The 26,250-nt window shown below is 36.0% G+C and overlaps 1 protein-coding gene across 1 annotated transcript in view; it reads right to left on the reverse strand.

Annotated features, from left to right (window-relative positions):
• The window catches only part of MAN1A1 (mannosidase alpha class 1A member 1), a 161,809-nt gene that overhangs the window by 67,267 nt on the left and 68,292 nt on the right, over window positions 1-26,250 (reverse strand). Inside the window, exon 5 of the mRNA XM_042939715.1 lies at window positions 1,019-1,113. Coding sequence (XP_042795649.1) covers window positions 1,019-1,113 — 95 coding nt within the window. The remainder of the gene's footprint in view (window positions 1-1,018; window positions 1,114-26,250) is intronic.

Genomic DNA, 26,250 nt, shown 5'->3' on the forward strand with positions numbered 1-26,250 from the left:
CTGCACATCCTCTTGGCATTTCTAAAAACAAGAAAACTTTTTAATGTATTGATGTGTGTATAAATGTCTAAGTACATATTCTATCTCTAACCATTTATATACAATATGATGTTAGGCAAATTACTTAGTTTCTCTGCGGTGTAAGTCCCACTAGTAAAATGGAGATAACAATGGTATTGACCTTTTTGGGTCACTGTGGGATTGAATATGGTGATACACGCAAAGACCCTAGAACAAAGCTTGACATTTTATGATAATAAAATAGCTATCATCATCATCACCATCACCACCACCACCACAAGGAGGTACGTATGTAACTAATTACTTATGGGGGAGGAGGGGTTAAGAAGGCAGCTTAAGATAAGACTGTTTATTGGCAAACTATTCAACTATCATAAAAATTCAAACTACTCCCTGGGAAAATACCAGAAAGTCTGTTTAGCCCAGGTTTTCTTGGAGCCAAATTCCCATGGACTTGGCATAACAAGATTCTCCACCCAAATGGGATGAGAAGGTTGGGCTGATCTGGGTCAGTGGAGCAGTTCCATTCCCTCCTTACAACTGTGGGCAGGCCAGTCCCAAGTGCTCCCCACCTGTCACACCAGTTCCTTACATGGGAGATCTGATTGGTCCAAGGTTCTGGCTCTGCAGTATCTCTGCCAGCAGCCTAATTGAAGTAAGTGCTCTTAGGACTTGGATTCTTTGGAAGTGAAATGCTTTGACAATGATTTTAAAGATAATGGGATGTTCTTGGTATCTACAGGGAGACAATATTCAACATCACCATGAATAGTGAAAACCTCAAATCACGTTTGGCTTGGATGATTCTGTTAGGGTCACACCATCCCATGATAGGGACCCATCTAAGGCTTGGAAAACTGCTAGCTTCCAACACTAGGACAGATGCCAAGACTCCCAGTGGTATCAGTCACTGACATCATACAAGAAATTATCCATCCAGTTAAACCACAATTGAATATTCCAACTTAAAATATGTTGTGAAAATGAAGAATTTTACCTTTTTATATTCAGCAATGCCCAAGGTATTCCAGAGGGAGTATGAAACGCAGGTAGCAATTTTACCCCAAGTTCCACTGCTTTCTTTCGAAATATCTGAAAAGTTAAACAGTTACGTAAGCTACTATTGTAAGCAAAACAAAAAAGTGTTATATTATCGTCTCACATTTAGTACTTCTCTACTTTAAAATTTTCTTTATATGAAAAAATAAGTTTCTCAAATTAATAGAATTACCTAGTAAAGCAAGAATGGTCCAGGGGCCACCGTGCTGTGGGGAATCTATTACTAATCTTGGTTGCACATTAGCATCATGTTGGGAGATCTGAATAATACGGACGTCTGGATCACACTCTCAAGATTCTAAATTCTATGGTTTGAGGCTCCCGGAACACAATTTTTTTTAAGCACCACAGGTGACATCAGATGATTCCAACATGCAAACCAGAGGCAGAACCAGGGCTGCTGGAGGGTAAGTCCTGGACTGAAAATCGGGAGATCTGGTCCTGTCCCATTTTTACTGATTCAGTAGAGCACAGAGAAAGGAGAAGTTTTAAAAACATATTATTACAATTAACCTATACGTCCTCTCACTTCTTTGCAGTTTTAACTTCCTCTGATGTTAAGTGTAGGTGAAATGGAAGACACAAAGTTAAATTAGGTACAAGTTATGCCCAGAATTTATAAGGAAGGTGATATATGCACATAAATATCTAGAACATAGATAGAACGACAACTGGAGATAAAATCATCTGGGAGTTCAGATGCACTCTGTAATGCTCTATGGTGAAGACAGCATTTAGATGAGGGCTGTACTCAGCATGTAATGGGACTAGGAATACTAGAAATTAAGGCAGGAAGTGGAAGCGGTATCCCCGGGGGCCGTCAGTGTAATAAACACAGACACAGGCAAGTGGGGACCTGTAGCAGAAATGGAATAGGTCAGCTTGCCTAACCAAAAAAGAGGGAATACTGGTAAACAAGGTCAGACGTATACAACATGGGCCCAAACTGTGGAGTGTCATAAACATAAGTCTAAGAATTCTATTCTGTTAAAATGGGAAAATATCAAAAGTTTTTAAGCAGCCAGTTCACTTGAGCACACTGTGCCTTAGGAAGGGTAATGAGATGACATCCATTCACAGTCTCACTGAAGGAAGGCATGCTACAGCTTTCCCTGTGACAGTTGAAGCAGCAAGCAGGTGCCCCGCCCCTTCTCCTTCCTATACTGTATAGGACTGAGCATGGTGGGATGGGAACTTAACTATTTCCCTTTGCCTCTTGCTCAAACAACGGAGATGTGAGAAAGGCTGGGGAAACCCTGAAAAGCATGGAAAAAAATGGAAACAAAGTCCTCTCCCAGACAGTGGAAAAGCATTCTTTAAACCCCCTGTCAAAGAGGTCTTGTGTAGCATCTCCAGAGGGAAGGGTTCCAGTCCATAATTCCTGCTGTAAGTCCTGAGCCTCCCCACAGAGAAATCCTGGCATACACTTGGGCTCCCAGAATGAATACACTCCAGTAATACCAATGTTGATGCTATTTTGAAAACCCTACTCTTTTGCAGACTCTTATTTAGTAATGAAAATTAAGGAAGTAATGAGTTTTACTGTAAAGTTTTGGTTGACAATCAGTTTAGATAAACTAACATTCCTGGTATAGAAATGAAGACACAGACATTTGTAATACATAGAAAGCACTAGAAAACAGAGGGTTTTTTTTTTCCCCCACAAATTACTATAACTCTCTTTAAAGTGGACAATTTCCCATTTCAATCACTAACAGTATATCGAAGGAGAGGAGAAAAAAAAAAAAAAAACAACAGACCCAAAGATATATTCTTCTCTTTCTCTGCCTTACTCTATAGAATTCTACATTCTTTTCTGCTGAAAGGGATTATCCAATCACCGCCCAGCCATCTGCTGACTTCCTAGTTTCACTTCTTAAACTGTTAGTTAATTAACTCCTTTTTCAAGAAACTTACACAAGATGGAAGTCAAACGATGCAATTAAAACACCATCGTGGATATTATAACCATATGGCGTGGGAGGTTAAGGATGCAGGCTTTGAAAACACAATGCCTATACTTGAATATTAGTTTCAACTTCTTCAAATTGGGTATTCTTGGACAAATTGCTTAATCCCTCTATGCTAAGCTTCCACATCTATAAAGTGGGGATAACAATAGTATTTACTGGGGTGCCTGGGTGATTCAGTTAGTTAAGCATCCAACTCTTGATTTCATCTCTGGTCATGATCTCACAGTCTTGAGATCAAGCCCTGCATCAAGCCCTGCTTTGGGCTACACGCTGAGCATGGAGCCTCCCTAGGATTCTTTGTCTCCCTCTTCTTCTGCCTCACCCCCCCTCTCAAAAAAAAAAAAAAAAAAAGCCCACAGTTGCATTTACTATTTTAAAGATTGTGGAAAGAAATGACTGTTTCTATATTGAAGGATCTTAGGACACGCAGCAATCACATTAAAAGGTTAGCTGTATCGTTATGGTGATAGTGATAATGGTATTTCCCTAAGAACTTTCCCTAGAAGGAAATGCTTGAAATTCTTTCTTGTCTTGGCTTTTATCCCACTGCTGTTTTGGTACCTTCTCCTCAGGTTGTGTGTGTGTGTGCTATGACCCCATTACACATACTCTTATCATCAGCATTCATTCTCAAGAGCTAAGCCCTCAGTTCTCATCACCTGTTTGCATTTTCTAATTCAACCTTCCATGTCAGCTCTAGTGCTATACTTCTACTTGTGTACTCACATCACAATTTGGGTATCTTGTTGTCTTCTGAAACAACATGTCCAAGATGAAATAATCACTTAATATTCCAGGCAAACTTCCCCAGTTCCATCACTGACACTGTTCAACCAGTCCGTGGGTCCCAAGAGAGGAAGCATTTTGACTATTGATTTATCACTCTTTAGTCATCAAATGTCAATGTTCATTTCCCCGAAATGTCTCATATCCAATTCATTCCCTTTCTGTGATATGAGCATAGTCCTCATTTTCATCACCAGGTACAATGAAATGGCATGATAAAAAAAGAAGGCCCTCTTGGGGTGCCTGGGTGACTCAGTCAGTTAAGCGTCTAAATTTGGCTCAGGTCATGATCTTTGGTTTGTAAGTTTGAGTCCTGCATCAGGCTCTGTGCTAACAGTTCAGAGCCTAGAGCCTGCTTCAGATTCTGTGTCTCCCTCTCTCTCTGCCCCTCAGTGAACGCGCTCTCTCTTTCTCTCTCTCTCAAAAATAAACAAACATTAAAAAAAAAAAAAAGGAAGTCTCCCATTCTCCAGGATTTCCCTTCTTGTTTCCATTAGTCTGTATCTGTATTACCGAATCTTTTTACTATACGACTTTCTTCTTCAAGAAACAATAATGATTCCCTCTTGTCTAAAACATCAGGTTAAAACTGATCTGCTGACTTTTCAATGACCTCTATGAATGAGACCAATTTATTGTCTTCCATTCTCTCTAAGACCACTCTGGATCCAGCTTGAGTCTTCATGGTCTTGGTCACTCATTCAAGGTCCATCCACTTTAGTATCTTTTTTTTTTCTTAAGTGATTTTCCTCCCAACTTTACTGAGATACAATTGGCATGTAAAATTGTATATACCGTGATGATCTGATTCATGCATACACTGTGAAATGATTACTACAATAAGCTAGTTAACATCTCTATATTTTTGCATAATTCCTTTATTTTTTTGGGGGGGGGTGCAACCTTTGTATACTTATTTGTAGAGTTCTCTCACCTTGAAACACCCTTTTCTGCCTCCTGGTGACCAATCCAAATTCACCCATTCCTCAAGGCCTAGTCTAAATCTCAACTCCAGGCCAAGATCTTTGCCTCATGTTAACTCCTACACTGACAACTGGCATCACATAACGTAGCATTTGATTACAGAAATCAAGATATAGATCTCTAAAGCTTTCTTGTGTGACTCTCTTGTACCCCCAAGTAACTTTCTTTTCTTTCTACAAGTAGAGAAAAACACCTCCATTTCTCCTCACTGCCTATTATACATATCCAACTCAGATTAAGTCATTTTGTGTTTATTTAAGATTTTTAAATGTTTATTTTTGAGAGAGAGAGAGAGAGAGAGAGAGAGAGAGCATGAGTAGGAGAGGGGCAGAGAAACAGAGAGGGAGATGAATCCAAAGCAGGCTCCAGGCTCTGAGCTGCCAGCACAGAGCCCAACATGGAGCTCAAACCCACGAACCCTGAGATCATGACCTGAGCCGAAGTCCGATGCTTAATCAACTGAGCCACCCAGGTGCCCCAGGTCATTTTGTGTTTAAATTTATTGATATCACCACAGTATTCCTATGAGTAGTGGGTGGGAGAATATTTGTATTCTCAGTTAACAGAGAGAAAATCTCAACCCTGTGTCTTGAGATTCCCTAGTCCACCTTTGCTGGCTCCCTAGCTCTCTGCATGCCTAGTTCATGCTTAGCTTTAGGAATCCACTTTCATGACCCCTTTGGAGGTCTTTCTTAACAACACCATGTAAAGTTAGCCATTCCATTTACTGTTCATCATATCATCTTGTTTATTTCTGTCCCACCATTTATCACGTCCCTAATTAATGTATTGTTTATTGTTTGACAATCCCAGCAGGCATAAGCTTCACAAGGGCATGGACTGTTCTCTTTGTTGAGGTATACATACACCTAGTATCCTATAATGTAGCTGGTATTCAGTAAATGTTCATTTAATAAACGAATTAATCCAATATTAATAAATATACCTTGGGCTCTGTAATCAGAAACCATTGATATTCTAGTGTTTGTGAAGTGCTCTATCCTATTCTACTAGTTTCTGTTGTTGGAAAATAATGAATTATGTCAAATATTGTGGAGTCTCAACCCTTGGGCACAATTACAAAATAGTTTTGGGTAAAAACATTAATTAACATATTCATGCTTTAAATGAAATCATATATGAGCCTGAGTCAATTCTAATTCTTAATGTTTGATTTGTTATCTCCTCCTGAGATATTAAGACAAGTTACTTGGAGGAGGAATCCAGATCCTCAAAGATAATGTCTTTCTCCTTAAAATAGTGACTATGTAATAAAATTTGAAACTAGTTTGTTAAGTTAATGCTGTTATAAGAATGAAGGAAAAATGTCACAAATCATTCTAAAGAACAGTTAAGTTTTAACTAGCACATGCTGGACAATGTGCTGAAAGGCAAATGATCACAAAAAGCACATTTAAATGGTGCTTCTGTGCTCTTTCAAATGGGGCAAGCAGGATGAAGGCCGCACTGGACCAGCCAGCACTTGCATCCTAGGACTGGCTCTACCATGACTTCAAGAGGTGCCTGGGTGCATCACTTAACTTTTCTGGTTCTTGGTTTCCCCAGTTAAATGGGCTTATAGAAAAGCAAGTACTCTAAAGTCATAAAGCTAGTACTAAAATGGGACTCACAAAAAAGCAAACCTATTATCATTTTTATAAAGATAGGAAGTGTTAATTTGCCATCAAATTCTTAGTCAACCTTGGTTTCCAGGATTTACTGGTACTTATGTTTGGTAGGAAGGATTTTATAAAGATAGCAAAAAGAAAAATGACAGTTAATAAAATGCAATCCATGCTGATAATAGAAGATATTTTCTTTTTTTTTTAAATGACCATTAAAATCAAATAGTTTTTGTACAACATGTACCAATCAACTTGAGATGGGCAGACACTTACGACCCACAAGGAAACTTCAAAAAGATCCTGCATCATAGAGATTCTGATGATATCCATAGCGAAAAATTAAAACTAATGTAATCTGCTGAAAGAAGGGTAGTAAAATATGATGAAATAGCTTCTAAAATAATCTTTCAAGCATGTATCTAACAAATAGGTTTAAATAAAAACTTTTATGGTCTCAAGTTAAGAATTTCAAAATAACTGCACCAAACCTGTATCTTTTCATTACTTTTAAGGAACATCATCATAGTCTTACTGCTGTTTTTGATCAGTGTTTTAAAAACTTCAGATTGTAGAATGTATCAAATAAAAACATTTTTCTTTTTACTTTTCCCTTACAGATAGGATTAGACAAGGCTGTAAACAAGATGTATGGCTTTTTTTGCCTTTCTAGTTTGCAGATCCCCGAAGAACTGTACAGGAATATTTACACGCTAGAGCAAAGAGTAAGGAAAGAGGAAATGAATAAGAACAGAAGGCTCTGGCACTGGAAAGAACCAGTTTCAGTTCAGACATGCTTCAGTTTGAAGTGTGCAATCAATATCAAAGCCTTTCTTCAAATGCTTACGCTGAGCTGAAAACTTCACTGTTAAAAGATCAAACACTAATTCCCCATTAGTATAAGCAGTGTTTACCTATTACTCATTTTTGCTACATAAAGCTTTCAGCACAAGATGCCATAGATATGATAAATATCTTTGGCTGAAAACAACTAAAATAACCTATATATCGTTAGCTGAGTTGATTAACACACATGACACGGGCCAAATTTAATCATTCAACCAATAAGTAGTTATTGAGCTACTGTGGCTTTATAATTTAGAGTAGAATTGCTAAAAGTTTAAGTATTTAAATAAAGATATATAAAAATAGTTAATCCAGAAGAAATTTAGAGCTGGAAGGGATGTCAGAGGTCATCTAGTTCTATAATCCTAGTGTACAGATGAAACTGATGCTCAGAGAGGCCCTATTCCCCCAATTAAATGCTCTGATGTGGGACAGTTCAATAGTAGCTGTGGTCAAGTGAATGCCAGCTTCATTCCACCCCAGAAACAAGTAATTCTTCTGACTCACAGAAACTCCCCTGTGAGTTCTATGTATGTATGTGTGCACACATCTTACACTGACTTTTTCAAATTTTGCTTTCTCTCTGTAATTCATTAAACCCCAAAACTGACATTTTTCTAAATAAGAACTATTTGTTGTATTTGTCAAGTTGCATTATGAACTTCATTTTTTATGAATTTATAAATTTGATTAGATGAATTCTTTTGTCAATTGTTTTGTTTTTCTTCTCTATGATTCAGTATAATTCGATTTTTAGTCTTTAGGCAATTAGATGAAGCAAGTGTTCTTCCTTTCCCTGCAAAAGTAAAGCACTAAGATCCCCCTGAACTTGATTATTCGGAATAAAAAGAATATGCATGTTAATCTGCCAGTAACCATGAGTCATAACCAAGAAGAGTCAATGTAACTGTGCCTTAGACTTTTTTTCCAATGTATGAAAACCACAAAGTTTAAGTGAAAGGAAAAAACTTCTGATAGGTATAATTTTAAAATCTGGATATAGAATACCCTAGAGAATAGGCATTTTTGACTTAGCTAGCTTTTTAAAAATATTTCTCATGAAAAAATTAACAGTGAAAAGTTTTTTTTTTAAAGTTTGCTTTTATAGTATGTCCTAGTCAAAACGAATAAATGTTGATAAATGAATTAATAAAATTGCATCTTGGTACTGATTCTTCCTTGAGGGTTCCAATTCTATTCCTTAGCTTCTTAGTTTTTTCCTGGGGACTCTAATTTCATTCCCTAGCTCCTGAACAGGGAAGATCTTATAAAGTTAAGTGAGCAGGATGAAAAATGGGGAGAAATACTAGAGAGAATTTCAGGCTGTTTAAGGTCAACATCACCAGTATCCATGTGGCAGAAACCATGGCCATCTCCTCCTGGAACTGGTCCTATGATTTCCCTGAGCATAAAATAAGCCAGAGTCAAGGTGGCCTAGTAATAGGTACACTGAACAGGCGGTCAGGAGACCTGGGTTCCAGTTCAGGGTCTGCTACTTTTCAGTTCTGTCACAATGAAGATGGCCTTCATTTTCATCTAGGGCCTTCATGAAGGGCACTAGACAAGACACTTTCTGAGTACTTTTCTTCTCTATACGATCTGGTTTTAAGACTTAGGAAGCACTTACTGCATGTTTCTCAATGTGATAAGGACTATAAGAGAGATCCGTGAGAAAACAAAGATCCGTGATCTCAAGGAGCTTACAACCAGGAAGGCAAGTCAGGCATATAAAACTATATAAACATAAAATATACACCATAAAACAATAGTAGCACATAAATAGAGACTAAATTGTGCGATATAGGCTGTAACTATGGGAATAAAACAAAGAAAGAGATTGAGTTAGGTCCTGGGGGGGTGAGGTCAGATTGGAGAGGTGGCACTTACGTGGGTGTAGCTGGGTGTTTATTTGGGGGTAGGTATGTACCTGTTTGTGCACACTGTGCATTAATGTGGTGGAGGACAGGAGATCAAACAGAAGGGGAGAGGAAGGAGCCGGACAGAGAGCAGAGTAGAGAGGTAGATTTATAGGGCCCAAATGAAATAAGACAAGTTCATTAACCTTAAATATCAGGGAAAGAAGTTAAAGGGTTGGTTAAAAGAGCATATCATGGGTCAAGCAAGTCCCAACACTTATCACTGTAGTGCCTCCCATTCACAACAAATGTAGGAATTTCTGAATCAGGACCCTGAGGAATGGGGCAGGAGAAAGGCAGGAGTTCTCATTGGTTATGCAACTTTTCTTAGTTATAAGGGGCAAAGGTACATAAATGACAATGCCAAGAAATATTACAATGGTTTTGTGATAGAGAAAAGATCCTGAGAAATAATTAGGGTCCTTTAAAAAACTTTCTCAAGGGGAAAGTATATGTTTATTGTAGAGATAAATGGGGCAGTGTGGGGTTTAGAGAACGTAAATAGTATGATGACAGAAAGCTATGTGTCCCTCTTCTAACATACATTTAATATGGAAGTTCTAACATATATCCAAAATGCACAAAAAAGTGAACAGAACCAATGGTTATGTAGCTCTTGCACTGAGAATTATCCTTAGGTGTACCATACATTGTGTTACCTTAGATGTTCTAAAAAACACTGGCCAAAAGAACAATAAATAACATCATGATAGTCCAAGCCATTATACAGTGCTCAGAGATGGGCTGTTGAGCTGCTCATTCTGTCTCAATTTTGGTCTTAAAAAATGGGCAATTCACCAACATGAGGTTTGAAAAATATGCAGTATATTGCTAACGATACTTAATGCTACTTAAGTATGCCAGATAGTGCCTGAACACACATTTCACATCAAAAAGAAAACATCTTTTTAAAGAAAACATAGTCCCTGCTAAAGAGACAGGAAATTATGAAAATCTGTACCCTATCTATGATTTCTAATAGAATTTGTGGAATCCACCACATAAAGCTTATTAATATGTGCTATCACAGTGTTAAAACAGGGACTGTTCTGTTTATTATTACATTTACAGGCAAATATCACAAATCATTTGAAATACACAGAATCGAGGCTTGGAAACCTTTGTCCAATAGAAAGATAAGAATAAAATGACAGCCTCATCTATCCAAGTATATTATGATTCCTTGGCAGTTTTGAGTTTTAAGACATTCTATGCTAGGGATTTTTCCAGATGCTGAACCTCATCTCTAAAGTACATCAAAATATCTTTAGTTTAACCTTGTTATTTGGTTTTAGAAACATGTTTATCTGTTCTTTTGATCTAGTGAAATGTACAGCTATCCTGTCTTGCTGACTCAGCATTTGTATCACAGACACTGGCTTGGGACTAAGAGATCTAGCTCCTTGCCATCTGCTAATGGAGCTATAAGATCTTGAGCACTCACTTAACCCCCTCTGTGCCTCAGTTTTTAAATATGTGAACAGGGAATCATTTTCCCCACAAGATGATTAAATGTTATTAAATGTCCATGTGCTTTGTAAAGAGCCATAATAGTTACCATCCTCATTGTTCTTTGCTATAAGATCACGGTTCCCTCAGGAATAATTGGAGGATATTAGGCTTTTTGTCCATACACCAAATGGTCCAAAAACTACTGAGCTTTTATGTCTGTTTTCTGTAGTTGTAATGTTTCTTTTGGTTATTAGCTATCAGTTCATTATAGTGAAGATTTCTCACTGTTGTAGTATATTTGCTCTCCTTCTAAATTGCTGACTAATTTTGTAAACAGTCGTCTGTACCAGAGCCTGAGGATGTCAAATGTCTCTTGCATGTTTGTCTTCTGTTGAAGGGCATGAGCTTCAGGAAATGTGCCCTAATTTTGTGTCAGGTGACTGAATATGAACTATTAACTCTACATGGATGAAACAGCAGTGAATTAGTATGGTATTTAGCAATAGTAGCTTGCAAATTTGCAAAGTCAACTAAATACCTACATCTACACAGGTTCTGTTTGCTTTTTCTAAAAAAATGCAAAATGTAAGCGAATCCTTTTTCAGTCTAAGCAAATGTAAACCCATCTGATTCTACATCTAATCCCATTAATTTGGTGGTTTTGATTTCTGCATAACCCTCTTTTATCAGACAAAGGACACCTCTAAATTGCCCCTGGGCACAGAGTTCGTAATTAACCAAGTCAACTGATGGATGAACATTTTAAGTTATCAAATGGTGATGTTGCTGGACAAAAAAACTTGGCGCAGTGCTATTTTTCTTTTATGTTTATGCCTCCCTCAGCAAGTTGATTAACCTCCCTTAGCCTCAGCTGCCTCATCTACAAAATGGACAACTATACCTTTGCACCTGAGAACTCACAAGTTCCTTCTCATCCCCCATTCTTTTTACCTAACACCAAAAGTAAATTTTTAATTTTTCCTATCTTACAATGAATATATTCTCATTATTGAAAAATCACAAAATTATACAGACAAAAAAATAGGGTCCCATTAATCCTATCCATCTAGATACAAACTATTGTTAACATCTGAAGTGTCTATTCTTCTAAATGGTATTGATTGCATTTTTTTTTTTTTTGAAAAATGGCAGTCTTCCATATGTAATGTTTTAAATCCATCCCCAGCAACTCAATCTACATCAAAAACAACACTGCATACCAGAGGTCAGCAAACATTTTCTGTAAAGGGTCAGATGGTAAGTGCCAGTTACATACTCTCTATCTCTCATAGGTTTTTTTTTTTTTTTTTTTTTTCTTTTATAATCCTTTAAAATGTAAAAGCCATCTTAGCTCTGGTAGTAAAAAACAGGTCTCAGGATGAATCTGGCCAGAGTGCTGTAGTTTGCTGACCTGTTTTACATTAATGCATACATTTCTGTAGTATCTCTCTTAAAAAAGTTATATAATATACCAATGTATGCCAGATGTGCCAGAACTTAGCCAGATTCCTATTACTTGACACTGAGGTTTCCACTGTCTTGATATTACAAAGAGCAGTGGGATGAACATTGCTGTACACGCTTATTTATATATATGACTATTTCCTCAGGGTAAATGATTGGAAGCAGAATTTTTGGTCATAGGACATTTCTTCATCCATTCACTCACTAACTGGAGATGTAGAATCAGAGCAGTCATAGACAAAATGTAAATGAATGGGTGTGTCTGCAGCCTGCCACCCCTGTATTATGTTAACTTTCCTGAGAGCACCTTAATTATTTTTATTTACAGTAAGAGGTTTAAAAATTTTTTCATATATCCTATTCATGACAACACTACATGTTTTTAATAGACCAGTGTTCTATTCTTGCACTAAATAATTCAATGCCTTATATTAATAATTGTCATCAGAATATCAAAATGTTATATAACTCAATACTTTTCTATTAGTAGAGCTTCAAAAATACCAAACTGAAATATTCTGGGGGTACCTGGGTGGCTCAGTTGGTAAGGTTTCTAAGTTTGGTTTCGGCTCAGGTCATGATCTCATGATTCGTGAGTTCGAGTCTTCTGTTGGGCTCTATTCTGACAGTGTGGAGCCTGCTTGAGATTCTCTCTCTCCCTTTCCCTCTGCCCCTCCCCTGATGATGCTCTTTTTCTCAAAATAAATAAAGTTAAAAAAATAAATTTAGAGTTATCACTTGGAAAAAAAAGAATGGATCTGGGAGGCATTTCCTCTTTAAAATATAAATATATAATAACTAACAGAAAATATGATTTGCCTTGTACATTGTGGCTACTCTTGCACTATCTGAATGCTTTGTAAAGCTATTACATACACATACACACACACATGCACACACACACTTCAACATAGCTGAAACTTTCTAAATTACAAACTTTCAGAAAGAGACCTCTTCTATAATTCTGACCTTTAAAAATGTCAATTCATTTATTCAACAAATATTTATTGAGTGCCTATGTACTACATGCCAAGTTGCAAAAGGCACTTGGAATACATAAGTAAATAAGACAGCTGTGGTCAATGACTCATAATAACACTTGTTTTTGAAGTGTAACTCTAGAAAAATGTCCACAGAGTAAGTAGTATTTGATGATGCACAGGAAAGGATCAAGTAATAACTTCCATTTCTTCTCCAAAAAGAAAGTGAAGAAGAAAATTATATTTTTGTGAGTACTGCACAAAGTATTAGACAAATCCTTGCCATCAGACAGACCATCTAAAATCAGCAAAAGTATCAGAGATATATAGAAAGACAACTGTATAAAACTATAGAGAAAGTTATCATTTAGATGTTTTTAAAGATCTTAAACTCAGTTTTACACAAAGCAGACTTCCCCCAGCATGATCTATGTACACTATACATGCATCTTTTATTCAGTGACTGGTCAACGTCTTGAAGGTTATTCCGATGGGAATCACCCTAAGTAGCTAAAAAACTGATTAGATCTGTTCAGAAGGGCTAACTCTAATAGAAAGACTGGGATAGTAGCACTGTGTGTTTAAAAAAGTAAAAGTCACAAAGAAAGACAAATACTATATGCTATCATTGTATGTAGAATCTATAAAGGCCGAACTCATAGAAGCAGAGAGCAGAATGGTGGTTGCCCAGGGGCTAAGGGGGAAAAGGGGTTGGGAAAATGGGGAGATGTTGGTCAAAGGGGACATACATACTTCCAGTTATAAGATGAAGAAGTTCTGGCTATCTAATATACTACATGGTGACTGCAGTTGACAATGGTGTATTATATACTTAAAAGCTGCTAAAAGAATAGACCTCAAATTCTCTCCACAATTATGTGAGGTGATGGAGGTATTAACTAATGCTACTGTGGTAATCATATCATAATATATAAGGGCATCAACTCATCATGTTGTAAATTTTACCTACACAATGCTGTAAGTCAGTTATGTCTCAATGAAGCTGGGAAGGGGGGAAGTATGACTCAAAGTTCTGAGATAATGCATGGTGGAGAAAACATGGCATTCAAGGATAAAAGAGGAGTAAAAGAGAGGTGATAGAAGACGCCTAGTAGTCCTAAGGCCAGTCTAAGCCCAGGCAGCAGACCCATAGGTCAAGACGACATAGAAACAGAGTCAAGTTCTTCTAACATAAAACAAGGAGCAATGCACAGGATAAAAACTTGATATGAATGCTGAAAATCTCACCTTTTAAAAAATAGAGTAAGAGTGGAGTACTGTAACTTTGGCCCTAATTTTAGTCACTACAGGGCAGTATTGTTGAAGATAACTGACTGAGAACCATGGGAAATAGCAACTATCTTTTTTTTTAGGGGTTGTGATAGAAAAATAAACACAAAAATTCTGGTAAATTCCAGCATGGATCTTGGACTTTGAAGGAAATAAGATTTCAAAACACTTAAAATATCTCCATTAAATATTAGAACAATGACAAAAATTTGTGCCACATATTCTTCTGGGATAATGAGATGGCTCTTCTATTTACTTTATTTACTAGAGCTTCCCTTCATATAAATGAAATCCCAAATAATGTATGCTCCATTTGATACAATGTTTATTAGGTTTTAGGAAAGGAATCATCATGGTTCCCAATAGAGGAAATGTTTCCCTCAATTTTTCTGATGTAGTAAATTAGGACAGGGTTTCCTAAACAATGGTGACAGCCAAGTCTAGATGTCTATTTTTTTAGTTCATTTTTTTTTTTTTTAAAGGAATCCTATTGGTTGCAAGAGGAGAGTTCATGGCATTAAGTCAGTGGTTCTCAAAGTGTGGATGGATTTCAGGCTAGTGGCATCAGCGTCACACGGGGACTTGTAAGAAGTGAGAATTATCAGACTCCCATCCACATCTACAGAATCAGAAACTCTGAGGGGGGCCCATAAATTGGTGTTTAATAAGCCTTTGCTGGGCTTTGGATATACACTAGTTTGAGAAGCACTGAATGTGAGTGGACTCAGATAATTCGATAAGAATGAGAAATAAATTGATTGGAAACAATACTTTCATCCAAATATTTATATAACACCATGAGTATTACATGGTTTCTGCGGTGAACCAAGCAAAAATCTTCAATAATCTTTAAGTTTAGCAAATTGCACAAGAGGTATTAAGCCACATGACCCTGAATTCACCGTTTAATAGCCAACTCTCCATTTGGTGTTCGCCTGATATATAAGAGCAAATGGGACAGCCAATTCCTAAATGAATGGCAGTCATCACTGCATAATTTCAGTCTTATGTGCTTGCCACTGTGGTTTAGGGGCTTATTTTACTGTTAGTCATGTCTCTAAGTCACTTAATAGCATTAGAATGGAAAGATACGGTCAAATTTATGAGGCTGAGAACAAACCTCCTGTGAGTACTTTATACCACATTGAGAATCTAATTACTGGTTGGCAACACAGCATTTATTACTTTTTTCTCCCTTCACACAGACTCTGTAGCAAATCAGCACACAATAGCATTTAGTTTTGAAGGGACATTTGTATGTAAAGTAGCTCTTGTATCTAATTGTGGTAGTTGACAGGTAAAATAACCCTGTTTCAGCATAGGACTGATAATACAAAGTTAAAAACAATAACAACAACAATTATTTTCAACAGTGAGAGCTATGCCAATATTATAGACCAGGAATAATGTAATTGAGAAACATTTGTAAAATTAGGCATGTCTCATATTAATAGTAGGAAGAAGATTTACGTACAACTTTCTTAAGAGATATTTTGGGCTTCTTTTCATTAAAGTTCTTAACAAGGAAATCAGCAGGAAAGAAATGGAAACTAGCGAATATATGTAAATATTTCTTGAGGTCTAGATCCCTCAGGAAATTTGGAAAATCTAAATACATAAACATTTAAAAAAGTTTCCTGAGGCCTTTCCAAACTCTTATCGGCTAAACTTCATTTATCAAGGACTGATTAGAATCCAAAACTGTGGGGGAGGGGGGGCAGGGGTCAACATATTGGTTTTGTGCTGGTTGAATAAATTTCTACATTTAAAAAATTCATAATAAAGACTTTACAGTAAGGAATACAAATGTATTTAAATAAAGTAATCACACAACTAATTATAATGACAGACCACATGCATTTCAGTAAAGTGGACCACAAATCAAATATTTTGAGGCAAATCCTTTCCTCCCCATGAGTTTCCTTCTTTCATTTCTTTCCTTCTTTCATTTCTTGCCTTCCTTCTTTTATTACTGTCCACACTAGGATGACAACCTCTGTGAAAACACAATCATTTAGTGGGAATGCCCAAGTTCAGGGATGCCAGGAATGAGGATGTTTAAGTAGGTTTTCAGCCATATAACTTCCCAAAGACTGGACTGCATAAATGATTTTGGCCAAGTAATAATAATAATAGCTGATGCTTATATAGCATTCGGTATATTCCCGTGACTTTTCTGCGTGTCTACATCTAAGTCGCTTAAGCCTTTAAAGAAGCTTCAGAGGGTGGGAAAGGTTAACATCCCTCATTATGTTCACACAAAGCTATGAAAAGGTAGATCTGTGATTTGAATGCCCAAATCTGATGCTCGAGTCTAGGATTGACCATTACTCCATGCTACTGAAACCAAGTTTCAGAGTTAACTCTGAACAAAATTCAACATGTGTTGTAAGACAAGACTGAATTAATGAAAGGATTGCTTATTGTTCTCCATATAATAAATGTTAATCACCATATATGCTATTAAGTATACAGCTGTTTATAACTTGAGAATTTACTACCACATCTAGGTGGTAAATAAACTGTTTCAAGTTATTTGGATGATCTATTTTATAAAGTAAAAAGATGAATGCCATTTACCAAAATACCTCTTCAGCCAGCACTTTAAGACATGTAGAATATTTATATATATATACTGTATATTTGAATTATGCTTGCTTTATATCTGATATATAATCTATAATTTGTATGTATCAAGTTAACTCAAATACATTAAACATTCCTTTAGAGAGAAGATCCCAAGATCCAAAATAGATCCCAAGATCCAAAATTGATTCCACCCAAGCTTGAATCCCCTTCTGGGAAATTTTTTTGCTGTTAATTTATTTTAAAACTTAAATTCTAAAGATGCACAGAGATACAGACACCCCCTCCCCCAACACACACATATACAACATGTACTGCCTAGTGTAGTATCATAAGGCACATATCCTAGTAATTACCATCCAGGTCAAGAAACCAGTTTTTGCCAGCCCCATCAGAGGCCCCTGTGTGTCCCAGCTGAGACAGCTCCTTCCTTCTCTCCAACTAACCATATCCTGGCACTTATTCCCTTCTATTAATCAACAACTGTTCACCCTTAGACTTAAAAAACAAACTACAACTTTTGGGGCGCCTGGGTGGTTCAGTCGGTTAAACCTCTGGCTCTGGCTCAGGTCATGATCTCATGGTTCATTGGTTCAAGCCCCATGTCTGGCTCTGTGCTGACAGCTCAGAGCCTGGAGCCTGCTTCAGATCCTGTGTCTCCCTCTCTCTCTCTCTATGCTCCTTCCCCACTTATGCTCTCTCTCTCAAAAATAAAATAAACATTAAAAAACAAAAAACAAAATACTATCACTTTTATGCCTGTTTTAAACCACAATTCTCCCTTTTCCCCTTTCTTTTCCTTATAATTTACCAGGGCAAATTTGAATTATTTGGACAACAGCAGCCACATTATGCACATGCATGTGTAGTGTAGTTCAACACATTTTTTCCTCTGTATTTTTGACAGATTGGAAGCTGGATTCAGAGACTTGATTCCTTTGGCAAGAATCAAGGTGATATGTTCTTTTATCAGGAGGCACATACGTGGTTTGCTCTCCTTTTGAGAAATTAGCAGCTGTTGATGATCATGGCCTAGATTCATTAATTCCTCAGGGTTTGTAAAAATGGGTGATTTTCTACTTTGATCATTTTACATTCATTTATTAACAGAAATAATTCTATTAAGAGACACTTGGCTTATCTACTACTTGGTTACCAGTGATACAGTTCATATAGAGAGGGCAAGATAAATGCTTTCTTTTTCTCTATCGATTTTCAAGGTCTAAATTGCTTCATCACTGCTTTGCAGGTGATCAATTCTTTTTGTTTTTTAATATCATTATGAACTCATCTATTTAAACATACCTAATGGATTTTAATGTTACATTTCTTAGTTTTACTAAAACAAAATTCTCATATTTGTCAGTCAGGGGAAGCCTCTTTTAAGTTGGCTCTTAAGTTCTTCTGACATTACATTACATTAGTAGTCTTTGTTATCCGGTTTAATGAGATGTTTCAGACTAGTCTTGTACATTTTGTATTTCAGCCATTTCTGCAGGAAGCCCTGATTAGTAAGAAACAGGAATTCAAAACTGAATCTGGGTGCTGGGGATGCTCGCGACCACTGAAGTCATCATTGTTTTTAGACTTCTTCAGACCTAAAAATGTGTGTGTGTGTGTGTGTGTGTGTGTGTGTGTGTGTGTGTGTATGTGTTATCCAAATACACATATACTCACATTAATGAATATTAATATTTTAAGATAAAATATCTCATAAATTAATACTAATATTTCCAATTAAAATTCAGGACTACAATGTTTTTCCTTTTAACACTTTTATCATATAATTCACCCACGTAAGTGTACGTTTCAGTGGTTTTAGTATAGCCACACTAAATTGATTCACCACAATAAATTTTAGAACATTTTTATCACACCTAATAAAGAAACACCAAATCCATTAGCAGTCACTCCCCATTTCCCCCCAACCTCTAATCTACTTTCTTTCTGTCTCTACAGATTTGCTTATTTAGGACATTTCATAAAAATGGAATCATACTATGCATGATTTTGGTTGATTCAAGCTTGTTCTATGCTAGATTCACCAGGAAGGGCTCCTGGAAAAAATATTCTCTAATTTCCTACATGGTGATAATAATTTGCCGGCATCCTCTGCAGCTGCCAGAATTTCCCCTGAGTTTATCATTAAAATGGGAGATCTATTTATAATGGAAAATTTGCATTCAAGTTTTGGATAAGGAAGGAGTTAAGACTGTAACTTATTCCATAGGAAAAGAATCAGCGCATGGTCCTAATCCTCTCTGTGTCCATAGCAGTTAGTTTTCTTTGCAGTTCTTCTCTCTGCTTCTTAACATTTCTCTTCCATGGAACACAAGATTTTTCCAGGGCGTAAAGATGACCAACTTGCCTACTTCTTTTTCAATGCCAGGGATTTACATATCTGCACTGCCTAAGCATTGTACGCAAGAAGCATAAATCCACATTACACCAGAAGCAGTCATTGTGTTTACACCCGAAAATGAGTTAGGGAGATCTGAGTTATAGGAAGAAAATTTCTCCCACCACACCCCTCCTCCAGTTTACAACATTCTGTAAACTTGAAAATCAGTGTATCGTTGTTCTAGAACACTGGATTTAGATGATACTTTGAAGACATTTATTCCACATTTATTTTAAATCAATGAAAAAATCTGAAAGTGATGAAAGGGCTTGCTCAAGGTAAAGTCAACATCGAAACAGGATCCCAGATTCTAAAAACAATCTTCTTTCCACTCCCTAAGAGCTACTTCTTAAGTTTATTAGGTGGACAACTCCAATACAATAAATATGTCAAGTAGCCCATTTACAAATTGTTTATCTATAGGCTCAAAATCTGGCGATTTCCCTCAGAAATACAATTTTAAGTCATGAGAGGCTCAGGATCACTACACAAAAATCTATTTCCATTACAGGATCTCAGACAAGTAAATATCTCATAGCTGGAAGGCAAGGCAGAGTTTTCAGGCGAGGAGAAAATGAAGTGAAAAAAGACATTGTTGGCTTTTTATTGCATCTGTAGATATGCCCTCAAACATTTTTAAAAATTATATTTCATAAATATAGAAATTTCCAGTACCTGAACACTCATAACTAAGCTCTATCAATTTGTATCACAGTCATATAGTCATAATTGTTTTGGATTAAAAAAAAGATAAAGCAAAATAGTACAAGTTTTAAAAATACAGTTTCTAGTTACCTTGGGTTTGCATCATAAAGTAAATCTAGATTTTGATTTGAGAAGCCTCAGAGTGTCTGGTAGATTATATGCTTCCCTCTTTATAGTCACGTCCTTTTTCTCTCAGACAAGGTTTTCTTTTTTCCCTGGCTCATTACTGAACAGCCTTTTGCTTTCTTCTTCCTCAAACAAGCATGCATTGCTTTTGAAGTTTCTTAAGGGATATTTACTGCTGTAACAACCGGAGAAAGGCTCTCTGCTATGTCCTCCCTAATACCTTCTTTCAATTAGATCTTGTAGAGAAAAACAAAGACACAGATTGTACCCAGTGCCTCAGTGTTCCCAGATTTCTTTCTATGTTAGCAATGAACATAAACTTTATTAATGAATCTATACATTTAACAAAAATAATTCTACTCTTTTGCCTTTCAAGTGGTTGACGATGGAAAATGCAGAGAGATTTCCCACTCACATGTTTTTAGATATGAAATACTCAATAATTTTGTATCCTACATTAAGTTGTTTTGTATATGTGCATAACAAAAAAAAATCTCATTACTATAATTAGCCCTTGTCTTTTTAAACTGCTTTTGGTAATACAAAGACTAAGGAGTTGATCTGAGACGATGCAAGAGTTTATGACCAATCTGTTTACTTAAGCTTTGTGTCACCTCTATTTCCATGTGAACTGAGGATAATATTAACATCGAAAAGATGGTGTTTTAAATAAACCACCATCTGAAATGGAAATCTATAAATTGACTATAAAGAGGGAAATTCAATTATCACTGAGTAAAGTCATTCTCTTTATGAAACAGATGTCAGAAAGGGAAAAAGGTGACTTTCAAGACTCTACAGGCTGGATTCTTGTAAGAAAAGTCAAAAAAATTTTAAATCTGAAGAGAGGCTAGAACTGAATCCTGAGTAAGTCTAGGGACAAAAGCTTGGTAATCATTTTTCCCCAAGTATATTGTAATTTTCCTTTAATATTTTTCTGATCATAAGATTATTACTAACTAGCTCACCACTGAAACTTTGATAAGTACCAAAAAAAAAAAAAACCCAAAAAGGTAGAGTCAAATATTATTTATATTTAAGAAGTTTCTTATGTAATTATTCTATTTTCCATAGCTGAAATCATTATACAGGAAATTTTGTATCTTGTTTTATTATATCAATAATTATCCATGCCATTAAATAAATGAACAAGAATAAATTTTAATGGTCGCACAGTAAACCACTGTATGGGAATTTCATGATCTGTTTCATCATTCTCTTATTGTTGGATATTTGAGATGTCTCCTCCTAATAATGAGTACATAAAATATATCCATTAGCTGCTTTAGGCATAATATGATTACATTTTGGATTATTTTCTTTGGATAGATTCCCCAACGTAGAATAACAGAAGCTAAGTAAATATCTTTATTAAGGATCTTCTTATATGCATATACTTAGCTTTTCAGAGCAATCGTATCAAATTACATTCCCTTCAGCAATGCCTGAGTGAACTTTTGCCCTACTCTCACCCAACTGGGTATTAACATAGTTTTTAGTCTTTGCTAGTTTGATGGCAAAAAGGGGAGGGGGCAGAGGAGTTGAAGTGTTGGTATTTTACTTTGAGTATGTGTAAATTATTATTCTGCATCTGTCTGAACACGGAGGAAAAGCACTGAATAAAACTCATGGAAAGTGCAACAACAGGCACTGGTGAGATGAGACTGGCACTACTTGGAAGCGTGAGAACTGCTCATTTATCTACAGACTAATCAAACTCGATTATTTGGGGTGGTACCTTGGAGTTCCACAATGTATGGACCCCTAGGAAAAAACTCCTGGCAGAATTCCAGGTCACTGGATGTAATCTTAGTTAAACATTAGGCGTCCCAGTTTTGAGTCTTGTCTTTTGACAACAGTTAGCATAATTAAAGGAAAACATTCTATTAAATGCTGCCTCACTGCAAATCTTTAATAAGTATATTTTTAATCATTTTTTGCAGTGACTTTTATGACGTATAATGATAAATCTGAGTTTTCCAACCTCTCTTTGTTGAGTGAATATAATAGAAAAAGCAAATAGGCAATAGGATTTCAAATTTTTATTCATAGTCAGGAGGAATTTATTAAAGTGCTGTTGACATATGGTAGATTTATGAGCTATTTCTAAATCCTTTTTGGAATTCTCTAATTATATAAAAGCATTCCAATTGTATTGGTAAACCTTCACAATTTATGTCTGTTAATAAAGCCAAAATATTTTAGTGTCATTTGAAATAAGGTACTACTTTTTTCCTTCACATTTCTTTACCAGAAAATATGATTCAAAATTGAAAATACTATTCTTTTCTAAATTATGTACACTTACATCATTCCGTGCTCTCAATTGCTGCCATCTTCAATATGTGCCTTACTTATAAAAAAGTTGAATATACACCTTAATCATTACAGTGTCACACTTAAATGTACAGAGATTTTATTAACATTTTGAACTGTATCTGATACAGATAAAAAAGAAAGATTGATGCTAAAATCACATAGATGTTTTAGACACATTGCAAGGTTTTTGCTACATGTATTCACTGGACAATGAGAAGCATTTTATTCTACTGATGAAGAAGGTGAGGGAATGAAGAATAAAAAAATGGAGAAGGAAAATAAGAATGCAACTGAAAAATTATCTGAAAAGAAATTCAAGAACTTTGTCTCTGTTTTGGAAAATGACATGAATGCAGTGAATAAATAATTTCAAATACAACTTGAGTACAAATCTGTTATAATGTCACAAGTGTTATGCATGTATCACACAATTTAGTTTTCATACCTCAATTATTTTTTGCTGCTCAGGAAGTGTAAGATTTCACAGGTTATGGAAGATTGCTGCTAGCTCATTATATGAAGTTGAGAAGTTGGAAAGATGAGCAAGCAAATAAGAAAAAAGATTGTGGTACTAACCCTCGTAGCTCTGGCTTTGGGAATACTGTGTGGGCAGCCCTAACACCTCCTGTGTGAATCAGGAATCAGGTGCACAGGGTTCAGTGTATCTGCAACATGGAGATTACGGAATTTCTCCAGTGTTGACTATGACACCCAAGAAACCCTCAAAAAATCATCTTAATACCACCATTATTATCACCACCACCATCCTCCTCCTCTTCATCTTCGTTCTAAAGTTAAGAGAAAAATCTGTCATAAACTCAACTCCCAAGTTCCTCTAGAATATTCTTTTCTCCAAATCCTCAGTGGTGTCATTTTGGTCCTGGCTCCAATTCGACCTAAAGTAGACCTCATCTTCCTACTCCTCTTATCACATTTTATCACACGATTGTCTTGTATTTTCTTCACAGCACTTATTGCTGTCTGAAATTATCCTGTGAACTTATTTATCATACTATTTCATTGCATGTACATTTCCTGAAACTGGGAGTTTGTCAAATTTGCTCCTTGCTGAATCTTCCAAAGATAAGAACATAGACTGGCACATAATAGATGCTCAAAGTAATCACAGATGGCCCATAATATTTGCTGAATAAAGGTGTGAATCATAAGTGGTTAAACGTGTTGACAGTTGCATGCCTGACAAGATGATAGAGCTTTAAGGTCCTCTACAACTAAATCTTCAGAGTTAAATGAGTTAGTATTATTCTAACCCCAGTCATAAAGCATTAGATAGTCATAAAGATTGGACAGCGGAAGCTCAACATAAATGCTATAGTCGTTTTCCAAAATTAGTGGTTAAGTCTAAATTCAGTAGTAAGTGTACTTTCTACCTGACCAGAGGAAGTCTGTGAGAGAAGACTAAAGTAAGAAGCCCCTATTTAATAATTATATACTATGTTAGCCATATGAATTGAAACACAAAATTTAACAGTGATTTATAAATTAGAAAAACAGTGTCTATTATTATATCAAGAACTTAAAATAATCTATTAAAACAAGATTAAACAAGTAAATGCATCAACCACATGGAACTTAAATGTGACAATCTATTCTGCTTATCTGGTCTAACTCTAAACTTCTACCTAATGGCAAGAATAAAATAGAACAAAAGTGCTTAGAATAATGTGCTATGAAAAAAATTCTTGTATTCTATGCCTATACCATTAAAACTCTTTGACTTCCTCATTTTGCAGGACCCTGGAATCAATCGCTATTTGTACTACTTTAGAGGAATTGGAAAACTCAAATTAAAATAAAGATCAATTATTAAGTTAAAAACAAACATTACCCTCAAGACTTACATTTATTTTATCATCATTGTAAAAGAATTTTCAGTTAAGTTATAAGATGAACTGTTTGCTTCCGAGCATACAATTAATGGTAGCATATTCAGATATAGCAGATCTCTCTTAGAAACAATTTGTAATGTAGTAGAAATGGATTCAGTTACTACAATGGCTAACCCTAAGACTTGCCAATGAACTATCTTCAAAAATGTCTTAAAGAAAAAACTTAAAAAAATACATAATCTATAAACCTATATCATAAAAAGGTAACACAAGAAAGCTTTATAAATGAAATCTTCAGAGGAGTTATTGAAAAGGCACCTGCTACAAACTGAAAGTTTGTGTCCTCCCCAAATTCATTTGTGAAGTCCTAATACCCAATGTGATGGTGTTTAGAAGTAGGGACTTGGAAGGTGATTAGGTCTTGAGGATAGAGTCCCCATGAATGGAATTAGTGACCTTCTAAGAGACCCCCAAAAGCTCCTTCATCCCTTTTGCCATGTGAGGACACATGGAAAAGATAGCTACCCGTGAACCTGAAAATTGGTTCTCACCAGACAGTAAGTCTTCCAGGACCTTGACCTTGGACTTCTGAGTCTCCAGAACTTGGAGAAATAAATGTTTGTTGTTTGTAAGCTATGTGTCTATGGTATTCTGTTGCAGCAGCCCAAACGGACTAGGATAATACCTAAATCCCAAACCATAAAATTTTTGCCAAAGCAAATTTTTGTAAATAAAATAGTTTCATATACTAGGTAAGATGTAATTTTTAAAGAAAACCCAAAACAAATTCACATCACACAATCAAATTTACTGTATTTATCGCAGGTAAAATTTCATCTAGTTGTAGCTTAAAAGAAACAGCTCTGCATAGGTATACAGATGCATTAAACCCAAGTAATTAGCTAATATGTGTTGTTTACATATCTACTGTCAACTCTAATCATCTGTACTAACTTCTTAAGGCTCTAGAGTCATGAATATTTGTCCAACAATCTTATATTTAAATTTCAGACTGTGTGAATACTTCCCTCGTTGTTTAAACAGTGATCTTTGTTCAGTGCATATTTTCACACACATTTATGAATATTTTATAAACAGTGTTTACACTTTATCAAATTTAAAAATAAATTCACTGATGCTTGGCAGTTTTTTTTTAAAGACCGATTTTTACATTATACTTTTTCAGTCAAAATGTGTTGCATAGTCAGGCATGCAGATAGACTCTGGCAAATCCCACCTTAACCACTTAGTCTTGTGATATTATCCTAGATCATGACATCACTCAAAACCCCTTCATTTTTAAAATCCCTTATTCACCCATCCCACTATATAGCCTTTACTTTCAGACCTTTCAGTCACCTGTAAATTACTGCTACTCCTGTTCTACTTTAACTAAACTTTGGGCAATTCAACCAGTCCATTTTCTAACTATCACTCACCTGCTTTTTTTCATACTGTCTTATACTCGTTTTGGACAGTGTAGTCTGTAATTTCAATAATATTTTTGCCAATAGCACAGAACCCATGCATTTCTTTTTCTCTGTCACTTCTGCCTGGTAAAACCCAACTAAAACCAACCACCTACCTTCTCCTCCTTGTATATGAGCTACTGAGCAATATATACCTGGGAACCTAGGAAGACTGATGCCATCGTGAATTCATGGTCAGCAACCTAGACACTCTACCATGTTTCTAGTCAACTGTCTCTAGAATGACAACTCTATATTATATACACTCAACATATGTTCTCTCTTCAAGTCTAGGCAGATGTCCTTGTCTTCTACTTCTTCGTATAGTTAACAGGGGCCATCAGATGGCCCATCAAATCTACAGAGTCACTGATATGTTTTCTCCTCTACTCTCAGTCTGC

This window comes from Panthera leo, chromosome B2 (genome assembly GCF_018350215.1).
Source record: "Panthera leo isolate Ple1 chromosome B2, P.leo_Ple1_pat1.1, whole genome shotgun sequence".
Classification (NCBI taxonomy): Eukaryota; Metazoa; Chordata; class Mammalia; order Carnivora; family Felidae; genus Panthera; species Panthera leo.